Below are 26,851 nucleotides of genomic sequence, written 5' to 3' on the forward strand. Positions count from 1 at the left end.
CTTGAAGCAGGTATGTGTACTTGCTGTCGGACTAAAACCACACAGCGAAAAGAAAAACAACATGATACTTGGTGGTGTCCGTCGTGTATTCACGTAAGGTTGGTAATATATATCAGTTATTCACCAGTATGGTCATAAATGAACATATTATCTCCGTAGATAGCAGACACGACATAGTAACGCCGATTTCGATATTTTTTATATAGGATACCTGTAATGAATATTTATGTCAGAACTACACGAGACGAGTGTGTGTCAGGGGGAGGTTGGAGAGGAGGGGGAGGGGGAGGCGGCAGGGCACTATTCCTTGTTACTTCCTCAACCATGGGCCTAATTCACTAAACTCTCGCAACTTTGCGATCTCGCAGTGCAGTGCTAAAAGATTTACAAAGAGGATGCTTTGTTGTCTAGCAGAGCCTAAGAGACCTTTGTGAATTAGGCCCATAACACTTACAAACCATCATTTCTCTATGAGAATACTCATGTAGTAGAAGTGGTAGTGGTAGTAGTGATAGTAGTGGTAGTAGTAATAGTGATGGTTGTAGTAGTAGTAGTAGTGGTGGTAGTGGTAATGGTGGTAGTGGTAGTGGTGGTGGTGATGGTAATGGTAGTAGTGATAGTGATAGTGGTAGTGGTAGTGGTAGTGGTAGTAGTGGTAGTGGTAGTGGTAGTAGTAGTGATAATAGTGGTAGTAGTGATAGTGATGGTTGTAGCAGTAGTAGTAGTAGTGATAGTGATGGTTGTAGTAGTAGTAGTAGTAGTAGTAGTAGTAGTAGTGGTGGTAGTAATCATTTTTACTGTTGTTGTTGTAGTAATGGTAGTATAGTAGTAATAATAGAAAATAGTAGTAGTAATAGCGGTAATAATAGTACTATAAATAATAATAATTTAATAGTATAGTAAAATAATAGTTGTGCTAGTATTAGTGGTAGTGTTTAGTGTTTGTATTAGTAGTTCTAGTAGTAACAGCAGCAGCAGGAGAGGGCGGAGATCCAGGTTTACCCCCATGACCCCCCTGAACCGCGCCTGAGCAGTTATACTATTAGTGATAAAATCGTACAGTTACCACAAGTTACAGATATATGATACGTCTCAAAAAAAAAAAAAAAAAAAAAAAGGAGAGAAAAAAAGTGAATACCCCGGGCACGGTTAGGTGCACTATACCAGCATATCTCCGTTTAAAAAAACAAAACAAAAAAAACCCCACGTACATTTATCAAGCATTTTATATCACAATGGCTTGTTTCTTTATATAAAACACATCATTGCTTGTATATACAATTTTAATCAGGGCAACAATTTTATCTAAAGAGATATTGATAGACATGTATGCATAAAAATCTCAGAAATGTTCCCATGAAGCATTTATTAATGTCAACCGTGCCACCTATTTGTACATTATGCTGGCTTATGTAAGCAAATCGTTAATCACACTGTCAAAGCGAACCAGTTGTGCCAAGCCAAACTGATTGTGTAAAATATTATCTGGTTATAAAACTTATATGGTTTCTGGCTGACGAGTAAGTATAAACTGCACAGTGTTCTGTTATCTTCCATGCGAGTAAATGTTATGTTATCTTCCACGCGAGTAAGTAAAATTGGTGTTATATTATCTTCCACGCAAGTAAGTATATTTAATGTTATGTTATCTTCTACGCGAGTAAGTATAATTGGTGTATGTTATTCTCAGTGTGAGTAAGTATGAATTGGTATTATGTTATCTTGAGTTTCACACTTAGTATACAAATAGTGCTTTGTACTAGAGCAGGACTGTTGGCGGAGGAGTGGTGGGATTTGCTTAGACCACCTACAGAGCAGATGAGGAACTACATTATCTGTTATGTACGGGAAATGGAAGGTAATTACAAATTGTGGTCGTACAAGAAAGACCATCGGTAAAATACCGTGTATATGCTCCCACTCAGAATAGGCTTTGTTTGTTTGTTGTTGTTTTGTGTTGTTATTTTTTTTTTGGGGGGGGGGGGGGGGGGGGGGGGGGTGAGCTGAAACGCCCCTACACTGACGTCTCTCTCGCTAACCTCTAACTATTGTTTAAGTACTGAACAGAATCCCCAGATAACTGAGGAGCTTCATGCTTAAACTCCCTCCTCAAGCAAATGTTCTTTTCTTTCAATACATTTTTCTTTAACGACACCACTAGAGCACATTGGTTTATTAATCACCGGCTATTGAATGTCAAACATTTGGTAATTTTGACTTATGGTCTAAGAAAGGAAACCCGCTTAATTTGTCCACTAGTAGCAAGGGATCTTTTATATTCACAATGCCATAGACAGGATAGCACATACCACGGCCTTTCCGGAGAAACATGTCTCGATAGTGTAAACAAGGGCACCTGCAGCAATCCTAAGTACATCAAGTATATTAAGATATTTCCCCCCTGAAATGCTCACCGACGAAGATGTTCGCTAAACAGAAATACGTTAAACTCTGTATGTTCGGGGCATTTTGCAGTTTGGGACAGAGTGTGTGCACCGCATGCACCCTCCACTAGATCCGCTCCTGCAAGTGTCGAAATGAACCTATGCCAGACATCAAGTAGGCGTAGTTTAAAAGGAGCCGAGGTGTCACTGAACCCATTACTGCGACCATGGAAAGTATCAACGCTATATATCAAAGCGGAAAAGCTAAGGTTATATAAGTGCGATGCTTTTCTCCAGGTAACATAATCATCAGACTGATATGAACTGAAACATAAATAACGTGAGCACCTCACAGCCGTGTGGCTGTGTCGGGCAAAGCACTAATTAAACAGCTGCCTTTAAACATAATTAATCAGAAACGGCAACAAAGGAGACAGAGGATGAAGATTTATTCCTGAAAATTAAGCTCTTGGTTTGTATTTTGCAGGTGCGAGAGACCAACAAAACGATGACGTTTCTTTGGATTTGTATTTATCTGTAATTTGGCCGAGCTTGTAGAGCGCTTCTTGACGTTTTAGAGGGTCGACAATAACTGAAGGCACCATGTTCAAGAAAAAGGTAAATATTAATTTTATGCGTAACGTAATAATATTAATTTAATATGGCCATGTATATAACATATTTTTAAATTCCGCTGTAAGGTCTGGAAATCAAGATTCCACAACCTTGGCATGGTCAGACTGTGCTGGGAATGATAAATATTTCTTTCAAACAATAAATGATTAAAAATAAAAACCTTTCATGAATGTCAAGTTTTTAGTTAATGTCAAACACTAGTATTATATTAGCCATGTAAGTGCGTAAGTCAATGCTGTAACTGTTCAAAGATTTACATTTTAATACATCCCCGAACAAAAAACAAAAAAACAAAACAAAACAAAACAAAAAGAGAAAAAAAGAAAGGGAAAAAGAAACCAAGAAAATAAAAAGAGAGCAAAATAACCATTGAAACATTTGCCTCTTGTAGGTTGCAAGTATAACGCCATGTTGTATATAAGCTATCATTTTGCAATGGTGTAAATGTCAAGTTGTCAGTGTGCTAAACACTACAGTATTATGTTAGCCATGTAATTGCGTTAGTCAAAGCTAGTCGCTGATATTTGACTTAATGAGAGGCACTTAATACCGGAGACGTCAGACTTTGTGTTGTCGTCTGCTCCTGTTTATGTACTTCTGACTTAGCAGTGGGCAAATCATATTACACGAATAAGAATAATCAATGTAACTGAATTTCACTGACTCGATTTTATCTTCAGAACAGCCAGACCGACACGTCGTCTGCCAATGGAAAAGTGCTGTCTACGAAGGAGACCAAGAAGATGGCGGCTCTCACTGAAGTAAGTTTTAGGCGTAAATTTTTATTTGTACGTAATCTGCATGCCTATATGTATACGTAATCCGCAATTTTCAATCTCCATGCCTATATGTATACGTAATCCGTAATATGTAATCTGCATGCCTATATGTATACGTAATCCGAAGTTTGTAATCTGCATGTCTGTATGTATACGTAATCCGCAATTTGCAATCTGCATGCCTATATGCATACGTAATCCGTAATTTGCAATCTGCATGCCTATATGTATACGTAACCTCAATTTGTAATCTGCATGACTATATGTATACTTAATCCGTGATTTGTAATCTGCATGCCTATATGCATACGTAATTCGTAATTTGCAATCTGCATGCCTATATGTATACGTAATCCGCAGTTTCTAATCTGCATGCCTAAATGTATACGTAATCCGCAATTTGCAATCTGCATGCCTATATGTATTCGTAAACCGCATTTTGTAATCTGCTAATGCATACGTTATCCGTACTTGTAATCCGAATCAATCACTTTCTATGCCAAAGGGTTGAGTGGATTCCATTTATACGTCTTACGTACCCGTGTGCGTATCCGATCCTCTATACATTGTGGATTACGTATAACTATACGCATACGCATTACAGACACATTGTATTTGCGCCTTACGTATGTTTTTTGGATCTAATGTGTATAATTATGATATATGTAGATGGGGATACTAGTAGTTAGAAAGTCCTCTGTGTTGTGCAAATAATTAATTGCTCTGAGGATGCGTCCATGACAAATGTGCATAGACCTGTACGCCTTTGTACATGATATATGGCGGGATTGAGCTCAGTCGGTTGAGTGCTCACTCGAGGTGCTTGCGACGTAGGATCGAACCACCTCGGTGGATCTATTCAACTGATTTGGGTTTATTTTCGTTCCATCCAGTGCACCACAACTGGTCAGAGGCCGTGGTATGTGCTTGCCTGTCTATGGAAAAGTGCATATAAAAGATCCTTTGCTGCATTAGGAAAAATGTAGCGGGTTTCCTCTGATGACGACGTGTCAGGGGCCCATTTCACTAAACATCGTAAGTTTACGTCTGCTACTAGCAGTTATACCGGTCGTGCGTTTACACGTGTTTGGCGTCTATTTCACGCAGAGGATTACATCATTACAGAATCTGGAGTATTTTAAGGACAAAAAAAGAAAAAAGAAATATGTGTTCTTTAAACTATATTTGTTGTACTATAATAGTAATAAAAATTGTGGTTTAGTCGTAGATTTACGTTTACGTGCAAAACTAGGCTTACGATGTTACCAAATGTTTGACATCCAATAGCTGATGAATAATTAATCAATACGCTTTAATGGTGTCGTTAAACAGAAGATGCTTTAATGCGTGTAGATGGGGGTACTAGTATTTAGAAAGTATTCTGTGTTGTGCAAATATTTCACATCTCTGAAAATGTGTCCATGACAAATGTACATGTAACCCTTTGAACCGGTCTAGTGAATAATTCAGCCCTGTCACAAGTGTACATAGATTATAATTGTATATGTCCACAATGAAAGAAGGAAGGAACTAATTAAAGTTAAAACAGTACATTAAGGTGACCCACATTTAGATATTTAAATAATTAACTTAATTTGTAACATGCATTTTAATTTCATTGCAAGCTTTCCTCAAAATACGTGTCGACACTTTTGTAAATAATTATACAGAGCGTAATACAGGATACCTATGCCACAAAAATACCTTGACGTTTTATGGATGTCATGTGTGCCAAGTAAACACTCACTATTCTCACTATTCTTAAACGAATCCATTCGTTCTTAACCAATCATAAATTAATAAATGAAATGGTAATAGATGGAAAATATGTTGTCATATCTAAAAACAAACCAACAAACCCATTTAGGTATTTGTTATTGTCAGATAACCAGTGTAAACTGCTTCTATCCAGATCTATAGTCCGTCCCATCATTCTATTAAAATGTTTTTTGTTTTTTTGTAAATAATTTCAGTTTGGTTTGACGTAAGAAGAAAAGTAAAGTGTTCTGGAAATAGCGAAATATAATTTGTGTGTGCAATTTACAAATCAATCGGCTCGGAAATAAATAACTTGTAGTAAATTACATAGTCTGAAAAAAAGCGATCCCTGTGGGACGGACAATAAGTAGCAACCCGATGACGTAACGTAATTCTGCAGTGATTTGTTCTTAGTAAAAGCATTTTTAGTGCACCACATAGAACATAATTATTATTGACTAGTCGCACTGAGCATTAGTAGAATAAATACAGACATATTAGATAACCTAATTTTAACTAATAAATGAATGCTTGCAGATTTAGTTATTATCTTTTTACTTTATTTCAGTTCAAGTCACGGATTGCAGACTTACTCAAACCAGAATATGATGATTATTATTTAACAAAATGGCTCAAAGGTAATACACTGTAAAGAAGTTGTATATGGGATAATTGAACACAGTTTTATGTATTATATATTATATGAGAGAGAGAGAGAGAGAGAGAGAGAGAGAGAGAGAGAGAGAGAGAGAGAGAGAGAGAGAGACTGCCTTTTGTATTAATTTGATACGTATACTGCTAGTTTCAGACTATCAACTGTCACGACGCAGTTGGCCAACTCGACAGTTGCGTTGTAATACCCCCCCCCCCCCCCACTCCCAACTTTTTCGACGGGTGCGCTCAGACTAGCAAGTAGACTGTCGTTGAAGTCGAAAGATCAACTAGTTAGCCAACCCCATCGTGATCGTTGGTAGCCTGAGCATAGCATTAGGCTACGTACTCATACCGAAAACATCAAGCATTATATGAACTTAACTTAAAGAGGACAGAGGAGACCCCAAGACCTTTAATGTACGAGTCATGGGACGCAGTGTGGAACTATAAAACCCCAAGTACTTTAGAGGAGATCAATTTTTCGATGTACCAGATAAGACGTAAAATAACAAATATAGCGGTTCGCGCTACAAACCTACCCCCATGTAATCAATTCTGGAAAATCCTTTATTTCTTTTCTCCAAATTCATGTTCTCATCGTAGCTACGTAGCCAGTGGTAAAGCGCTCAACCGTCGGCAAATTGGACTATTTCTCATTCCAGCCAGTGCACCAAGATTGGTATATCAAAGGCCGTGGTATGTGCTGTCCTGTTTGAAAGATGGTGATTATAAAATATCCTTTGTTCTTAATGAAAAAATGTAGCGTGTTTCCTCTAAAGACTATTATTTCAAAATGACCAACTGTTTAACATCCAATGATTAATAAATCAAAAATAACTTTAACTTTTCATCTTAGCTAGCACAATTTTACAATAAAGTCGACATATAACTTCTTCTTCTAATCTTCCTCCTTCTTATTGATTTTTATGCTCGTATTGAAATAAGGTTCAAGTATACTATCCTGGGCAAATATATCAACTATCTTAGTCTAGATTAAATCGTTAGTGACAGAAACGTTTTTATAGTGACCGTAAACCTCCTTACTGACCGCTAAAACACACTGAATGGGAGCCGGTAATGTGACGCGAACCGGGCACCTCCGAGGCCTCCGGGGCATTACCCATTGTTGTCTTAAACACAACACTTAAAAAACTCCACTTCTTAATGCAGGAGCTAGTATTAGTAGTAGAAGTTGAAGTTGTATAAGTATCAGATTTTAAACCAGCCCTCTACCAGTGAACTTCATTCCGCCTTTTTAGCAACTAGTAATAATTGGTACTAGTAGTAGTAGTTGTGCTAGTATTAATGGGTAGTAGCAGTAGTGGCAGCAGCAGTCGTAGTATAAATAGTAAAATAGTAGCAGTAATAGTAGTAGTAGTAGTAGTAGTAGCAGCAGTAGCAGTAGTAATAGCAGTAGTAATAGTAATAGCAGCAGTAGCAGAAAAGGGTGTAGTGGTCTTACACCTACTCAATGAGTCGTTAAGACTCGCTCTGGGTGGGAGCCGGTACCTACCAGCCTCAAGTCCGATGGCTCAACAATGACACCACCGAGGCCGGTGTTGTAGTAGTAGAAGTATCGGATCTGAAACCAACCCTCTACCAGTAAACTCCATCCCGCCCTCTGTTGTAAAGACGGTATAGTGGAGTTGTTTACGCCATGCTCAAGAACCAAATGCTGTTCGCTGTGAATAGATTGGACCTGTCGGACTGAATCAGGAATCACACTATCGCTAGTACGGAGATCACAGATTAACAACCGTTACCCTTTATGTGGTATACACGTGTAACCCAGACACATGGAATCGATATTCTTTGCCGCTACATTAGACCACGTTAATCAAAACTGACGATTGCTTACTAAGATGGAACTCCCATTGCTGTATATATCACTATAGTCTTTGTTTTATTATTAACCAGAATGTACAGTTTACGACAATACCATAAATATACTGCAGAAAAAATGGTATTGTTAGATGTAAACTATGAAACCTGGCTGTATCATTATTGTTCATTAAGTTATATCAATATTTGATGATATCTTTATTGAAAAAATAAAGATATTCACAGTTTATTAATTTTAAGGTACGTGGGAAAAAATGTGTTTTTTGTTTAACGATGCACATTTTAATGTATGGTTAAGTGGTGTTGGCAAGCCTTGTCCCAGGTCGAAATGTCAAACTCCTCGGGTGTACTCTTTTTTTTTTTTTATCCCAGATGACAGCAAATGAAGTAGTCTTATAATACCACATAAAATGATGCCTGGAGAGTTTGGAGATTTATTAGTACTCTTACAGTTCACACGAAAAGAATAGCCCCCCCCCCCCCCCCCCCCCACCCCCCACACACACACCAGACCTGGGACCAGTTGTTTAAATCATAGCTAAATTAATCCTGGGTTAGTCTGAAAAAAAATAGTTTAATTATTCGTGCACAGAAGCAAAATAAACTTTAGATTTGATCATGTATTGATACTTTTGGTTGTTCTCAATCCAGTTTCAGCAGTATTCTTTCAGTTATTACTTGCATTAAGTGAGTCCTTGGTTTGAAATTTTCAGATAACCACCGGTTAAAGTGACAGACCCTAGTAACAGATTTTAAACACTACAGAGTACTTGTTACTATTAGAGACGTTTTTCAGATAACCACCGGTTAAAGTGACAGACCCTAGTAACAGGTTTTAAACACTACAGAGTACTTGTTACTATTAGAGACGTTTTCAGATAACCACCGGTTAAAGTGACAGACCCTAGTAACAGGTTTTAAACACTACAGAGTACTTGCTACTATTAGAGACGTTTTTCAGATAACCACCGGTTAAAGTGACAGACCCTAGTAACAGGTTTTAAACACTACAGAGTACTTGCTACTATTAGAGACGTTTTTCAGATAACCACCGGTTAAAGTGACAGACCCTAGTAACAGGTTTTAAACACTACAGAGTACTTGTCACTATTAGAGACGTTTTTCAGATAACCACCGGTTAAATTGACAGACCCTAGCAACAGGTTTTAAACACTACAGAGTACTTGTCACTATTAGAGACGTTTTTCAGATAACCACCGGTTAAAGTGACAGACCCTAGTAACAGGTTTTAAACACTACAGAGTACTTGTCACTATTAGAGACGTTTTTCAGATAACCACCGGTTAAAGTGACAGACCCTAGTAACAGGTTTTAAACACTACAGAGTACTTGTCACTATTAGAGACGTTTTTCAGATAACCACCGGTTAAAGTGACAGACCCTAGTAACAGGTTTTAAACACTACAGAGTACTTGCTACTATTAGAGACGTTTTTCAGATAACCACCGGTTAAAGTGACAGACCCTAGTAACAGATTTTAAACACTACAGAGTACTTGTCACTATTAGAGACGTTTTTCAGATAACCACCGGTTAAATTGACAGACCCTAGCAACAGGTTTTAAACACTACAGAGTACTTGTCACTATTAGAGACGTTTTTCAGATAACCACCGGTTAAAGTGACAGACCCTAGTAACAGGTTTTAAACACTACAGAGTACTTGTCACTATTAGAGACGTTTTTCAGATAACCACCGGTTAAATTGACAGACCCTAGCAACAGGTTTTAAACACTACAGAGTACTTGTCACTATTAGAGACGTTTTTCAGATAACCACCGGTTAAATTGACAGACCCTAGTAACAGGTTTTAAACACTACAGAGTACTTGTCACTATTAGAGACGTTTTTCAGATAACCACCGGTTAAAGTGACAGACCCTAGTAACAGGTTTTAAACACTACAGAGTACTTGTCACTATTAGAGACGTTTTTCAGATAACCACCGGTTAAAGTGACAGACCCTAGTAACAGGTTTTAAACACTACAGAGTACTTGTACTATTAGAGACGTTTTTCAGATAACCACCGGTTAAAGTGACAGACCCTAGTAACAGGTTTTAAACACTACAGAGTACTTGTCACTATTAGAGACGTTTTTCAGATAACCACCGGTTAAAGTGACAGACCCTAGTAACAGGTTTTAAACACTACAGAGTACTTGTCACTACGTTAGAGACGTTTTTACAGATAACCACCGGTTAAAGTGACAGACCCTAGTAACAGGTTTTAAACACTACAGAGTACTTGCTACTATTAGAGACGTTTTTCAGATAACCACCGGTTAAAGTGACAGACCCTAGTAACAGATTTTAAACACTACAGAGTACTTGTCACTATTAGAGACGTTTTTCAGATAACCACCGGTTAAATTGACAGACCCTAGCAACAGGTTTTAAACACTACAGAGTACTTGTCACTATTAGAGACGTTTTTCAGATAACCACCGGTTAAATTGACAGACCCTAGTAACAGGTTTTAAACACTACAGAGTACTTGTCACTATTAGAGACGTTTTTCAGATAACCACCGGTTAAAGTGACAGACCCTAGTAACAGGTTTTAAACACTACAGAGTACTTGTCACTATTAGAGACGTTTTTCAGATAACCACCGGTTAAAGTGACAGACCCTAGTAACAGGTTTTAAACACTACAGAGTACTTGCTACTATTAGAGACGTTTTTCAGATAACCACCGGTTAAAGTGACAGACCCTAGTAACAGGTTTTAAACACTACAGAGTACTTGTCACTATTAGAGACGTTTTGACAGACCCTAGGAACAGATAACCACCGGTTAAAGTGACATGACAGACCCTAGTAACAGGTTTTAAACACTACAGAGTACTTGTCACTATTAGAGACGTTTTTCAGATAACCACCGGTTAAATTGACAGACCCTAGTAACAGGTTTTAAACACTACAGAGTACTTGTCACTATTAGAGACGTTTTTCAGATAACCACCGGTTAAATTGACAGACCCTAGTAACAGGTTTTAAACACTACAGAGTACTTGTCACTATTAGAGACGTTTTTCAGATAACCACCGGTTAAAGTGACAGACCCTAGTAACAGGTTTTAAACACTACAGAGTACTTGTCACTATTAGAGACGTTTTTCAGATAACCACCGGTTAAAGTGACAGACCCTAGTAACAGGTTTTAAACACTACAGAGTACTTGCTACTATTAGAGACGTTTTTCAGATAACCACCGGTTAAAGTGACAGACCCTAGGTAACAGGTTTTAAACACTACAGAGTACTTGTCACTATTAGAGACGTTTTTCAGATAACCACCGGTTAAATTGACAGACCCTAGCAACAGGTTTTAAACACTACAGAGTACTTGTCACTATTAGAGACGTTTTTCAGATAACCACCGGTTAAATTGACAGACCCTAGTAACAGGTTTTAAACACTACAGAGTACTTGTCACTATTAGAGACGTTTTTCAGATAACCACCGGTTAAAGTGACAGACCCTAGTAACAGGTTTTAAACACTACAGAGTACTTGTCACTATTAGAGACGTTTTTCAGATAACCACCGGTTAAAGTGACAGACCTTAGTAACAGGTTTTAAACACTACAGAGTACTTGCTACTATTAGAGACGTTTTTCAGATAACCACCGGTTAAAGTGACAGACCCTAGTAACAGGTTTTAAACACTACAGAGTACTTGTCACTATTAGAGACGTTTTTCAGATAACCACCGGTTAAAGTGACAGACCCTAGTAACAGGTTTTAAACACTACAGAGTACTTGTCACTATTAGAGACGTTTTTCAGATAACCACCGGTTAAAGTGACAGACCCTAGGAACAGGTTTTAAACACTACAGAGTACTTGTCACTATTAGAGACGTTTTTCAGATAACCACCGGTTAAAGTGACAGACCTTAGTAACAGTTTTTAAACACTACAGAGTACTTGTCACTATTAGAGACGTTTTTCAGATAACCACCGGTTAAAGTGACAGACCCTAGTAACAGGTTTTAAACACTACAGAGTACTTGTCACTATTAGAGACGTTTTTCAGATAACCACCGGTTAAAGTGACAGACCTTAGTAACAGTTTTTAAACACTACAGAGTACTTGCTACTATTAGAGACGTTTTTCAGATAACCACCGGTTAAATTGACAGACCCTAGTAACAGGTTTTAAACACTACAGAGTACTTGTCACTATTAGAGACGTTTTTCAGATAACCACCGGTTAAAGTGACAGACCCTAGTAACAGGTTTTAAACACTACAGAGTACTTGCTACTATTAGAGACGTTTTTCAGATAACCACCGGTTAAAGTGACAGACCCTAGGAACAGGTTTTAAACACTACAGAGTACTTGTCACTATTAGAGACGTTTTTCAGATAACCACCGGTTAAATTGACAGACCCTAGGAACAGGTTTTAAACACTACAGAGTACTTGTCACTATTAGAGACGTTTTTCAGATAACCACCGGTTAAATTGACAGACCCTAGTAACAGGTTTTAAACACTACAGAGTACTTGTCACTATTAGAGACGTTTTTCAGATAACCACCGGTTAAAGTGACAGACCCTAGTAACAGGTTTTAAACACTACAGAGTACTTGTCACTATTAGAGACGTTTTTCAGATAACCACCGGTTAAAGTGACAGACCTTAGTAACAGGTTTTAAACACTACAGAGTACTTGTCACTATTAGAGACGTTTTTCAGATAACCACCGGTTAAAGTGACAGACCCTAGTAACAGGTTTTAAACACTACAGAGTACTTGTCACTATTAGAGACGTTTTTCAGATAACCACCGGTTAAAGTGACAGACCCTAGTAACAGGTTTTAAACACTACAGAGTACTTGTCACTATTAGAGACGTTTTTCAGATAACCACCGGTTAAATTGACAGACCCTAGGAACAGGTTTTAAACACTACAGAGTACTTGTCACTATTAGAGACGTTTTTCAGATAACCACCGGTTAAATTGACAGACCCTAGTAACAGGTTTTAAACACTACAGAGTACTTGTCACTATTAGAGACGTTTTTCAGATAACCACCGGTTAAAGTGACAGACCCTAGTAACAGGTTTTAAACACTACAGAGTACTTGTCACTATTAGAGACGTTTTTCAGATAACCACCGGTTAAAGTGACAGACCTTAGTAACAGTTTTTAAACACTACAGAGTACTTGCTACTATAGAGAGACGTTTTTCAGATAACCACCGGTTAAATTGACAGACCCTAGTAACAGGTTTTAAACACTACAGAGTACTTGTCACTATTAGAGACGTTTTTCAGATAACCACCGGTTAAAGTGACAGACCCTAGTAACAGGTTTTAAACACTACAGAGTACTTGCTACTATTAGAGACGTTTTTCAGATAACCACCGGTTAAAGTGACAGACCCTAGGAACAGGTTTTAAACACTACAGAGTACTTGTCACTATTAGAGACGTTTTTCAGATAACCACCGGTTAAATTGACAGACCCTAGGAACAGGTTTTAAACACTACAGAGTACTTGTCACTATTAGAGACGTTTTTCAGATAACCACCGGTTAAATTGACAGACCCTAGTAACAGGTTTTAAACACTACAGAGTACTTGTCACTATTAGAAACGTTTTTCAGATAACCACCGGTTAAAGTGACAGACCCTAGTAACAGGTTTTAAACACTACAGAGTACTTGCTACTATTAGAGACGTTTTTCAGATAACCACCGGTTAAATTGACAGACCCTAGTAACAGGTTTTAAACACTACAGAGTACTTGTCACTATTAGAGACGTTTTTCAGATAACCACCGGTTAAAGTGACAGACCCTAGTAACAGGTTTTAAACACTACAGAGTACTTGTCACTATTAGAGACGTTTTTCAGATAACCACCGGTTAAAGTGACAGACCCTAGTAACAGGTTTTAACCACTACAGAGTACTTGTCACTATTAGAGACGTTTTTCAGATAACCACCGGTTAAATTGACAGACCCTAGCAACAGGTTTTAAACACTACAGAGTACTTGTCACTATTAGAGACGTTTTTCAGATAACCACCGGTTAAAGTGACAGACCTTAGGAACAGTTTTTAAACACTACAGAGTACTTACCACTATTACAGACGTTTTTCATCATTCAAATCGGACATTACTGAGATTTTACTGTTTAGATTATCCATCTACGTACATCCAAAGTGTTTCTAGTCATCCTGGTGTTTCCAATACTGCAAAAGGCAGTTTTCATATTTTAAAAAAACGTACGTAGCTGTAAAAAATAACCGTTATGAAGATGAGCTCTGGTCTACTTTTTATGAGTACTAAGTACTTCCTTGTTTCAACATCACAGGCTTTGGTTTCACTCTGTTGTAACTTTATCTAAATGTGTTACTGGTTGGTATATTAAAAATAATTACTGCCATTTTTACGGATTGAAACTAGGGTCTGCGACTTTAAACTAACTAGCGTTTGTACAGCTATTGTAATAGCTTCAGTCTTGTCTAAAACCGTGTTGTACTCTTTTCAGCTCGACAGTTTGATGTATCAAAGGCAGAACAAATGTTTCGTGCAGTAAGTATAATATTATACAAAGAATGAATAAATCAAATTTGTATTCATTCGATTTAAGACAAACGCATTGGAAATATTGTGAAACACACGCACTAATAATATTTGGCACGCAATCACCACATCAGATGTCCATAGCCTTTGAAATGTGATTTGAATATAGAGTAAAACCCCTGTAAACCGGACACACACGGGACAACCTAAAAGAGGTGTCTGGTTTTGAGAGGTTCTGTTTTGTACTGATATTTAAAAAGGGACTGTAAAATATCCGGTTTTGAGGGAATTCCGGAGGTTTTGGGAGGTTTCACTGTATATGTCTGCAGAGCTTTCAGTGATGTATTCAGAAGATCGAGCGCTCGCAAACGATTGGACGTGACAGTACCATCGTCTTCTATCCTATCACATTCATTTAACGATAGTAGCAAAAAAAAAAAAAAAAAAAAAAAAAGGATCTAGCTAGCAACCGCGAGCGTTAGCCCTCCAGAACACATATCATGTAGGTTACGCTACATGAATATACTCGAAAATTATTATTTATATATTATTATTATTATAATAAATACGTATTCGTGTAGACCTTATTCTGATAACATAAACGTTGTATGTGCGATGCGCGCATTTTATGAGACTGAGTTAAGAATTATATTGTTCCTCGAACGAAAATTCGCAAACTCTTTGTATATATGCCTTTTTAGCATAGTTGATTCTTTTTGACGAATATACAAATTCACTTAATTATACTTTTTATTTTTCCTTTTTGTAGAGTATGGAGTTCAGAGAAAAGATGAATGTTGATAAACTTCTTGAAGAATACGAACCACCAGAGGTAAGTACTGAGGAGTAATACAACTAAAACAACTATAATGAATCCTATAGTAAAAACCTTAATTTGTCTAAGGTTTTATGTTGTGGGACATTTGGTTAAGGACCACACAGGTAAAGAGATAGGTAACCTTTTGCCACTAACACACGGCCTACTCTTTTTGATTAGCAGCAAGTGATATTTTTTATGCATTATCCCACAAACAGGATGGTACATACTATGGCCTTTCTTACACCAGTTGTGGGTCACTGGCTGAACAAGCAATAGCCAATGATTAAAATTACCCACCAACGGGAATCGATCCTAGCTCGATCGCGCATCAGGTGATCACTTTACCATTGGGCCACATCCCGCCCCTCCTCCATTGCAGTGGAGTCGTTTTATTATAACATTGTGTCACCAGCAGATAAAACAACACCATTTGAAAAGTATTCCAATAGCGTTTCTCCCGGCCATAATTAGTGGGAGGGGCAGGAATGAAGTTACGTTTCAGACAAATATGAAAAAGTATCCCTTTAACAGAGAAATGCCTCTTTTTGGGGGGTTAGCCAGAATACCAAAACGAGGCAGTTTTTCAGAATTGTATGGGTACAGTCACTCAGACCACTTACCCAGGCTTTATGACTGAGTGATTCAAGACACCACACCACAATTTAATATAGTCCGATTTTGGAAATGGGTCTTCATATATGCCTTTTCAAATCTTTCCTTGTCGAATACAGGTAGGTTAACACCTATAGTGTTTAAATAATCCATTGTTCTGAAGTTACGTTTTATTTTTAGAACCAAATGCCAACAACTGTGGAAGTGGTATATTGCTATTTAAATAACAGCAAAATGAGGCGTTGCTTTGACACAAGAGTATAAATCTTGCTGCTCCACTGTTATATTAATCTAGACGCGGCCCTGTTTCTATATTCCAATGTCTGTATATTCACTTTTGACATTAATGTTAATTAACTAGATATGTATTTATGTATATGCATTGTGTGGAACACGCTGTGAAATGATAGGTAATCCAAATAAACATATTCGTGTTCATATTCGTGTGTAGGTTCTGCAGAAGTACATGACAGGCGGGACGTGCGGCCACGACAAGGACGGGTCGCCCGTGCGGATCGAGCTGTACGGACACCTGGACATGAAGGGTCTCATGTACTCGGCGAAAACTGTCGACCTGGAGAAGACCAAACTGCTGCAGTGTGAGAGACACGTGCGCGACTGGAAGCAGCAGAGCCAGAAGGTTTGTAATTTACTCTTTAAGTTTAATGTTAAAGGGACATATTCTAGTATTTCATAAAAAAAAACCCAGTGTGTGGTACTTGTTTCTGATTATGCAGTTATTACAACCCTACTCGGTACAAGTTGTGAATCAGCTTGTGATATAATTTATGTGTTTCATAAAATATGTTTTAATTTGTAATCACTAAAGCTCCTGACAAATGAAAATTAGTTCAAGAGTGATATAAATTTGATAATTAGGCGTACTGGTAACTCGTTTATTATCATTTGTTTATTTTTTTTATATTATTTTACCTTTATCTATCTATAGCTTGGTCGACGTGTTGACGGTCTCACAGTAATCTTTGACATGGAAGGTGTCAGCAGCAGGGTGCTATGGCGACCAGGTACTTAATTACGATATCAATATTTGTATTATGCACTAAAAGCTTAATTAGTGCCTTTGAACATCTTAGGTGAAGGTTTTCTCGTTAATAAGCTGGGATATATACAATTTGTTATCGACAATATTTTATACAAGTAATGTAATTAGAATGTGTGGTTAGTATTACTAATAATTCAACAGCTATTATAAACACATATGGAGATAGTTGATCACCTTGTATGCAACCCCTTATTACTTTAAAACGTTGTGATGGGAAACGAATTGGCCATGTTTGCCGAGTTATTAAAAATAGCTTTGATAGGGGTTTACTTTAATATTTAAACTTAAAAATGTATTATCCAGCTTAAAAATTTGAAATGTGTTATCGTAGTATTTACTTAAATATTAAATCCATGAATATGTCTTTGATAATCTTTAAACATATTTCGTTGGTTTAAAGCAAAAACGAAGAAAAAGAAGAAAATTTAGCACACATTTGACATTTTACTAACCACAATCTTTATAATGCAGTTTGTTAGCAATATTAATAATTATTGTACAATTTAATTTGATCCCAATGAAATATTTTTTAATAGCGACGCGAAACATATTCTGAATTACGTGATTCGAAGCACTGTTACAAGTTTGTAAGTTTTGTACAATACCATTTCACTGTTTTATGTGTAATATTAGCTGATCATGTATTACAGTTTGGTCGTTCAGATTATATGGAAAATGTAGCTTCGTGTTTCTTTTTGTTCAGGAATTCAGATGTATCTTCACCTGGTAACCGTACTGGAAGATAACTACCCAGAGATGATGAAGAAGCTGTTTGTTGTTAACGGTATGCTGAATTTGTACTTAATCAAAATAATCAAAATATACTGTGGTATATTGTCTAAATCATGTCATGTTTAACATTTTATATACATTTAGTGATAACTGTAATGATTGTGACCAAGAAGACTGTCATTATTACCACAAGGTTTACGTTTTGAATTTTATGTGTTTCTGTGAAATTACTGTTTAAAACGTAGTTTATATATATATATATATATATACTCTTCAAAAGAAGAAACGCAAAACCACATTGTCGTAACATTTGGAGAATTGATTTAATTATTGAATGTTGAGTCCGATAATTTCCAAATGTTGCAGGATTGTTCACAATTCACTCTAGTCCATTGTGAGTAAGTGATAGGACACACCACCAAGGTCAGGACACACCACCAAGATCAAGGTCATCTGGAGTCAATACCGGGTGTGGCCTCCGCGTGTGTTGACAACTGCCTGGCACCGCCTGCCCATTGAAGCAACCAGAGTACGGATGACGTCCCGGGGGATGGTGGCCCACTCGGCCTGCAAGGCTGCTGCCAGCTCGGGCAGGGTTTGGGGCTGTGGTTGTCGCTGTCGGAGGCGTCGGTCCAACTCGTCCCATAGATGCTCAATTGGGTTCAAATCCGGTGATATCAATGGCCAAGGAAGGACATTAATGTTGTTGTTCTGTAGGAAAGCCGTTGTGAGACGTGCTGTGTGAGGCCTGGCGTTGTCATGTTGGAACACTGCGTTGGCGTTGGCCATAACTGGAACGATGTGTGGCCGGAGGATCTGGTCAATGTAGCCTTGTGCATTCAGGTTGCCCTGCACGTGGACCAGGTCAGTTCTACCCCCGCCGAATCTGTCCACTTCCTGCACGCAGTTTGCCGCATAACGTTCACCACGACGCCTATACACGCGACATCTTCCATCATGACGTCGGAGCAGAAATCGGGACTCGTCACTGAACCACACCTGTCTCCATCGCAGTTGAGGCCATTGTCGATGAATCTGGCACCACTGCAGTCGGAGTCGACGGTGTTGTGGTGTTAAGATGACACCTCGAACTGGACGTCTGGCACGAATTCCTACCTCACGTAGGCGGTTCCGTACGGTCTGGTCGGATATCCTGCGCAAACCTGGTATTGCTGCGGCTGTGGAGGTGGCAGTAGTCAATCGTTCCCGAAGGTGGCGTACCCGGATGTAGCGTTCCTGCCCGGGGGTAGTGACGCGTGGTCGACCGGATCTAGGGAGGTCACGTGTTGATCCATGTTGCTGGTAACGGTCCCACAGTCTGGAGATGGTGCTTGGGGATACATGGAATGCCCTGGCAACGGCCGTTCTGGATTCGCCTGCGTCTAGTCGGCCGATGGCATTGTTTCTCTGCGGTTCACTGAGACGTGGCATGTCCTGGATTGTCAACTGTCGGCCAGATACAGAGGCCAGGCAAGCGAACACCCTGCACTTTTATACTGTCGGTGTTCATGTTGCACGTGCAGACAACGCACGTGCAGTGGTGACATGGTTTGCACGTGGCTGCGTTTTTGCGAATATTCACATTTTGAAACTTTATTTTACAGTAGCTGCGTTTTATCGAATGTAACCGTGGGAATGTGTTTGGGACATGCAATGACCTTATATTCACAAAGCATGAACCGGTAGGAAACATAAAATCGGAGTTATAACCCAAATGTACCCTTTTGCGTTTCTTTTTTTGAAGAGTATATATATATATATATATATATATATATATATATATATATATATATATATATATATATATAATATATACATACATACATACATACATACATACATACATACATATTTAATGTTTTGTTTTATAACCTTTCTCCATTTGTTTCTTGCAGCACCGAGGATTTTCCCTGTGTTGTACAAGATCTGTCGTCCATTGATCAGTGAAGACATGAAAAACAAAATTCATGTCTTAGGAGGTACCTTTTAATGGTTTTAAAATATGTATCATACTAGAATATGTCCTTGTTCAATCTGAGGTGCGGGACGTAGCCAAGTGGTAAATCGCTTGTTTTGGTGTGCGGTCTGTGGGCCCGTCAGTAGGCCCATTGGGCTATTTCACGTTCCAGCCAGCGACTGGAATATCAAAGGCCATGGTATGTGCTATCTTGTCTGTGGGATGCTGCACATAAAAGATTCCTTGCTAATAATGGACAATTGTAGCCTGTTTCCTCTCTAAGACTATATATCGAAATGACCAAATGTTTGACATACAGTAGCCAATAATAAATATATCAGTGTGTTCGAGTGGTGTCATCAAACAAAATTTGTTTAATCTGATAGTAATCTGATAAATAATATAAATCACTAATTTAGCAGCATTGATGAATTCCAAACTATTTTATTTAATGGTGTACGTCTCTCATAATTGTACCTTATAGGTATTAACCACTTTAAATAACATATGTCAGTGACAGACACGTATTTCAAACGGTTGTTGCAGGTAACTTCACGGAGACGCTTTTGAAGTACGTGGATGAGAACAATTTGCCAGCTTACCTTGGCGGGAAACTAACTGACCCGGATGGTAATCCACGCTGTGTTACCAAGGTAAAACATATTTTATCAACAACAAATGGGCATACACAGCCGATTTTCTGTACTTGATATAACTGACTAACTATTGGCTATCGTTGAGGCTTTAAATATTAAACATATTGGACCGAATTTACGAAACCTGTTTTTGTTAAACACGGGTGTTTAAGCATTGTAAATGTGTGTAGTTACACGTGTGTAAGACCCAGACAGTCTTTGTAAATTCGACCCATTACTACTCAGTCATTTATAAATTAGATTATTATCAGTAACACAGCCATTAGGTCTGTCTAAGTAACAATTATTTTTGTGTGTATTGTTACAGTTTGCAAGTTAACACTGATTACTATGTATTGAAAATAGCTGCCCTTTAAATGCCAAATATTAAATATTAAGACGACATCTTTGACTAAACTCTGAAACCGGTATTGACAGTTATGACAGTGATTCATGAGCGCATGTCATTACAGCTGTATATGTGTCAATGAGCTTTGTCCAGTGCTAGTTTTGATTTCGTAATCAAGTCGGGGAGTAGCAGTCTTCTTTTTATGTGCAAGAGGGATGACATGTCCAGTAACGGATCTCCCCGAGAGTTGCTATCCTCCTATAGACTAGGCACTAGAGATTCATGGAATCAACCACTAATTTGCTAAAAGACCTTTCGACTCTGCATTGTGCAGAGATACGGCTCTGACCATATATTACGATTGTGTCGTTCAGATTGACTAAACTCTGAAACCGATATTGATAATGAGTATAAAAACAACACGCTATATTTTGCACAAGTAGACAAGAACTACCAACATAAAAATATTACTGACTCAACTCTGTTAACAAAACTATTTTTTCTCTTTTTGTCAGCTAGATCTGATGGTATTACTACGTACATCGCGACATATTCATTTGAATAAAGCTATGGTGTGAATTTTTGACTTTTTAAAATATTTATAAGGTATCTAAACAGAATTGTCATATGTGTGTGTGTATATTTGGTGTTTTTGTCAGATCGTCCAAGGAGGTGAAGTACCGCAAAGTTACTACCTCGCGGGCAAGCAATGTCTAGACAACATGGAGAGTAAATCTATTGGTCGAGGAGACAAGCTGGTGCTCCCGTATGTGGTGGAAAAACCAGGAAGCATTATTAGGTACTACTTTTCAAACTGATACATAATATAATGTTCTAAACAAATGTTTGCCACAGAAAAACACAACCATACCAGCAAATAAATGTTGAAATTTAAAGAAAACGTGTGACAACCATACTGTTTTTAGGTATACTAGATTTATTTCCGATAAGCTCCTCGCTCCTCACGTGTACTTGTATAGGGATATTCAATTAATTTCAGGTTTATATTTTTATTAGCAACTTGTACTTGAAAACAAGAAAAAACATACACTATTTTTGTCTGTAAAAACAGTTTTAATTAAAAATAATTATTATCAGGTAATAATACATAAAATAAAGCAACCCCCAAGAAAAATAACCCACAAAACAAAAGCAACAGCAATCCCAAAACAAAACAAAACCGAAAATAACCAACCAATAAACAAGCCAAAAAACCCAAACCCAAACCAACAACAGCAAAACAAACAAAAATAAAGACAAACAGCAAATATAGCAGACTATATGTATGCACGTTGGTGATAATGAATGTATTATACACGTTGTTGATAAGAAATGTATGCACGTTGTTGTTCCAGGTGGGAGTTCAAGACTGACGAGTACGACATCGGGTTCGGTATTTTCCTCGTGAAGGACGGCCGGCGGGTCCCCGTGATGCCCGTGGAGAGGGTCAACAGCCACATGGTGCCGCAGGACGGCAGCCTCACCTGTGACGACGTCGGGACCTGTGAGTGGCCATAACAACCAAACATAGCTCTTTAACCAGTAAAATACACTGATTCTGACTGTCCATAGCAATCAAACACAACTCTTTAATCTATAAAATACGCTGATTCTTACAGTGTCCACAGCAACCAAACACAACTCATTAAATACAATGAAAACTATACATCAACACATGTCACGCCGTTGGCAGTGACGAGTCTAGCGTAGTCTAGTTCTCGACCAAATTCATTTTAGTAATGCCAGAAAATACTCATTATTACTTTAACAATGACATATTAATTATAATTTTATTTAATACTATAGTGTTTTAATCTATAAAAAATTCTTTTGCTTAAATTTGACAACTGGAAGTACTAGTTTTGATAACAAAATATGACAATTCGAACCAAGTGTCTATTTCAGAGCCTTTTCGAATAAATACCGAACATAACGAAACATTACTAAATATGTACCGATAAATGATCAATTCGCCTATTTTTATCGCACAAATCTCCCCTTTCTTCTGGGAAAGAAGACGTCACTTCTACTTTTCTCAATTATAGATTAGGGGCTGTTACATTAACCAGTCAAATGCACTCATTCTGAAACCGTTAAAGTTGAAACTACAATATTTCGTTATTTCACATTTATTTGTAATAAATTACTACACATTAATCGATCCCACGCATAATATTTCAATAATTAACTCAAGAGTAATATTTTTAAAAAGTCTTGTACTGGACGACACGAGTGACTTCCCGAATGATTTGTGGCTAAATATAGCATAGTCACCATCTTTGTTCCTTTGTCAATTGTCTGAAAAGAATTATAGAAAAAACTTAAAGGGACATTCCTGAGTTTGCTTCGATTTTTAAGATGTTATCGACTAACAGAGACTTTTTAACGATTGTAATTACATATCAAATATATTTTCTGCATAAAATATTGGTGGCTGTATATTAAACGTGTTTCTGATCGTTCTAATATTTGTACTAGGTTAAATTTCATTTTATTTCCTAAAATATTGTTTTTTCGTACGTACAAAATTATTTGAACACAAAATCCAGTTTGGGCTTCTTAGAAATATTAAGACGACCAGAAACAGATTGAATATACAGATACTGATATTCTAAACAAGAAAATATATTTAATATGTAAGTTTAATTGTTAGAAATAGTTTATTAGTCGGAAACATCTTACAATGGAGCAAACTTAGGATAAGTGTGTTGAATGTGTACGCATCAAGCAATAACGTCACTAGTTAATGCGTGTGACACACTCTAAAAAATTCTACTAGTAAATGGAATTATTTAGTTGTAATTTCTTATAGGCATATAGTTGAAGATATGCATTTTATGTTTCGAAGCAACAAATTATAAATATTTTAGCTTGAACCTCCATTGTTGCAAATTTGACATAGCACATTTAAGATATCCTCTAACTGCTTTAACTCGAGTTTGAAACTAATAACCTCAGTGGTGGGCACCAGCAATCTCTTCACTTACACCAAACTGTGCGTTACTGTTACCACAACGTTGATCAGTGATGAATGATGATTAAATAATTAATATGTTGCAGTGGATTCACAAAACTAAGCCATATAGTTCTGTCCTACGTATTGAGCCAATACTACAAATATATTATAGGGTTAAAGCTGGTCTGCACGATGGGACAGCGGAAGTGATCGGAACACAGTAATACAGGGTCTTCTCAAGAACGACAAAACAAAACACGTTCAAAGAAAATATTTTTTATGGTCTTTCCGCACCATCCCACTTCTAGGTAGTCCGCAAGCATGACCAGCGGGTGGAAAAAATTAAAATAAAGTTATTTTATTAGAAGCACCTTGGCTAGTTAACCGCTTTCTTTATCAATTAATCAATCTTTGTTGTAATTATGTTTGTGTCACCAATATGCATTTTATAAATTAATTTATTTCACAGTCCATTACTAGTGTGATTAATAAGACCAGATCCCATATTTGTTTTTAAATTGAATTTTTACTAATTAAGACTCAATTTAGTCGTTAGAGTCAATAATTTAATGTCAGCCATATTATATTATAATTTGGTCGAGAGTTTTGTCAACAAAGGCCAGAATATTCTTAAACCATTTAATACTACTGAATATATATACCACATACTTTCTGGAGCTGTCTGCCCATGTGGAATGGGGTTATGTTGAGAAAATATGAATTCTGAACCAAAATACGTCATGATGTGTATACAATTTTGTTTCAGATTTCATTCACTTTGACAATAAATACAGTTATCTGCGAAAAAAGAAGGTTCATTATCTAATACAAGTCGTTCCAGGAGGCAGGCTATATTGGCAATGTAGTCCCTCTCCACAATAGGTTGATGTCAGTTTAAAGTAATCCTTCTGGTGCAGGTGTTTCCAACTCACATAGCATGCTTTACCGTACAATTAACCATGGTGTCCTGGGCACCCATTTACGAAGCGATTTTAGCTCTAAGATCACATTAAGTGCAAAAAGTAGCTATGCACTAATATGATCTTAGCGCTAAAATCGCTTCGTAAATCGCCCTGTTAATGTTTAAAGATGGCTTTTTATGTGCATGCTACCAGTACCACCTCCAATATCAATGTCCCTCAGTACAAGTCGGCAAGATATAGTAGTAGGATCATTAGCTAACGACTTACCCCAGCTTACCGGCCTTAAATTGTATTTATGTGTTATGCATCACTGATGGGCTTTCGCCTGAAAGTGAAAGAGAAACATGGATATTACGATTTATTATGCAACTAATAATGCCAACAAAAGATGTGTCAAAGTTAAATTAAAACGAGATAACATGCAATGATTTAACAAATTATTTGTTTTCTAACGCTGATGTGGTGTTCATGATAAACGCATTTTACAAAACACCGAATGCCATAAATGTTTTTGAAGTGTTGATTTTTTCTTTATTCGTATAATGATTAATGCATGCTATAAACAGTTTTTGTTAGACATATTTGTGAATTCGATAACGGCTCTGTTCTTGATGACCCATCCCCAAATTCTACTCAACTAGTTTTGTCACAACCAATAACCTTTTCGAGATATCTTTAGTCCGACTATATTAAATCTCAGCTGGTATTAAATCATACTTAAAATCATATCAAGGTTATTATTTATAATTTTGTTTTCAGATGATCTTTGTTTCGACAACACGTTTAGCTGGGCACGGTCCAAGAAGATCTTGTTCAACGTGGAAGTTGTCTCCCCTGATGACGATCTCAAGTCGGAGATAGAGAAGTTAATCGAGGGCGTGGATAACATTAACTGGGAGCAAATCGCCCAAAACAGCGACAAGTTTGAGACGACTCACTTTTGAAGAGATTACCAGACCACGGTGTTTACGTACTGGTTTCTTCTCAGTCGACGCCCGATTGATCACCTGTTAATATCTCCTCTTGTTCTGACTGTGATGATCTGCAAATAATAATATATTTGGCGATCTGGACCCACATTACTACAGCATGGGTGGTTGTGTTTGGGGAGGGGGGGGGGGGGGGGGGAGCACACGTGTCAGAGATTGGGTGTGGGAGAGACGTGCCTGAACCTTAAATGGATAGAGGCACGTTAATAGAGTTTACGCTACAGCACACGTCATAGTGACGGCATAGCTTGCGATGGTTTTATGATTTTTTTTGGCGCTAAAATAGCTTCGAAAATCCCCATCCTGCTTCTTAAAGCATTTCCAGTAAACATTTAAAGCCGCAAAAAGGTCTGGTGATAAAAAAACGACAACATTAATAATAAGAAAAAAACATTGCAAGGACGATGAGCTTTCTGAATTGGGGCCCTGAGCTGTTAGAGCTTGGATATGCGTATGGGTATTGATATGGATATGGGTATGGGTGTGGTTAGGTTGGTACGAGTAGGTTTGCGTTAATCCCTCTATATTTGGACATTCCGATTTTAAAAATGAAAACAAAATTGATTTAAAATGTCCTACAAGGCATCGAAGGTGATCTGAAGAAATATGCGCGGCACTGGAATATACATCGCAGAGATTTAAGGTCTTCCTTTGCCAAATATTTATTTATGTATGTACACACACTCCAAAGGTGTCACAGAGGGCTCGATAACTTAAACCGACAGACTCTCGTTTTTAAACAATACGACATTTTTTTTCATTATTAAAGCCATTTTTGTATAAATTAAATTTTATTAATTACACTAGTATTATTTTTACACCCCAAAATGTATTTACCATAATTTTTTAAAACGCACGTTCGTCTGAGAAGTAATGGTTATCGAGACAAGCTCTAGTTATTTTCAAACAACATTTCCTTGTATAATCATCACATGCTTTTGTTTCGCTGTTACTTTATCCAAATATGTTGCAGGTTTTGTAGATTAACCATATTTAGTGTCTGTTTTCACGGTTTCAAACTAGGCACCTTTAACAATAAAGCATTATTATTTGCACGTGTATAAATCATTTGCATGTTTTTTTTATTGTTTATATCCACGTACTTTGATGACTGTATTGTTCATACGATGTGCTGGTAAATTGTATGTATTCGCTAAGGTAGCTAAATAATAAAATTAAGCATACATGGCATCATGTTTCGTTATAA

At 37.4% G+C, this 26,851-nt stretch overlaps 1 protein-coding gene across 3 annotated transcripts; it reads left to right on the plus strand.

The window, feature by feature from the left end:
• Window positions 1–26,851, plus strand: LOC121369474 (retinal-binding protein-like). Of its 3 annotated transcripts, none has more exons than XM_041494578.1 (14): window positions 1–98; window positions 2,872–3,002; window positions 3,701–3,781; window positions 6,126–6,195; window positions 14,574–14,617; window positions 15,378–15,440; window positions 16,492–16,680; window positions 16,990–17,065; window positions 17,807–17,887; window positions 19,731–19,814; window positions 20,339–20,445; window positions 21,436–21,575; window positions 22,132–22,280; window positions 25,415–26,851. In XM_041494578.1, exons 2-14 carry the CDS (start codon window positions 2,988–2,990, stop codon window positions 25,597–25,599), a joined length of 1,284 nt encoding a protein of 427 aa, XP_041350512.1. In that variant the 5' UTR covers window positions 1–98; window positions 2,872–2,987; the 3' UTR covers window positions 25,600–26,851. The 3 variants fall into 3 exon arrangements, with proteins under 3 accessions (XP_041350512.1, XP_041350514.1, XP_041350513.1); XM_041494580.1 differs by lacking the exon at window positions 1–98 and adding an exon at window positions 1,570–1,588; XM_041494579.1 differs by lacking the exon at window positions 1–98 and adding an exon at window positions 2,627–2,681.

The sequence above is a fragment of the Gigantopelta aegis genome, chromosome 3 (assembly GCF_016097555.1).
Source record: "Gigantopelta aegis isolate Gae_Host chromosome 3, Gae_host_genome, whole genome shotgun sequence".
Lineage (NCBI taxonomy): Eukaryota > Metazoa > Mollusca > Gastropoda > Neomphalida > Peltospiridae > Gigantopelta > Gigantopelta aegis.

Excerpts from the sequence above, each read along its gene's own strand:
- LOC121369474 (XM_041494578.1), top strand. Across the intron at positions 3,782-6,125 it reads AGATGGCGGCTCTCACTGAA|TTCAAGTCACGGATTGCAGA; the intron begins GTAAGTTTTAGG and ends ACTTTATTTCAG. Across the intron at positions 6,196-14,573 it reads TTTAACAAAATGGCTCAAAG|CTCGACAGTTTGATGTATCA; the intron begins GTAATACACTGT and ends TACTCTTTTCAG.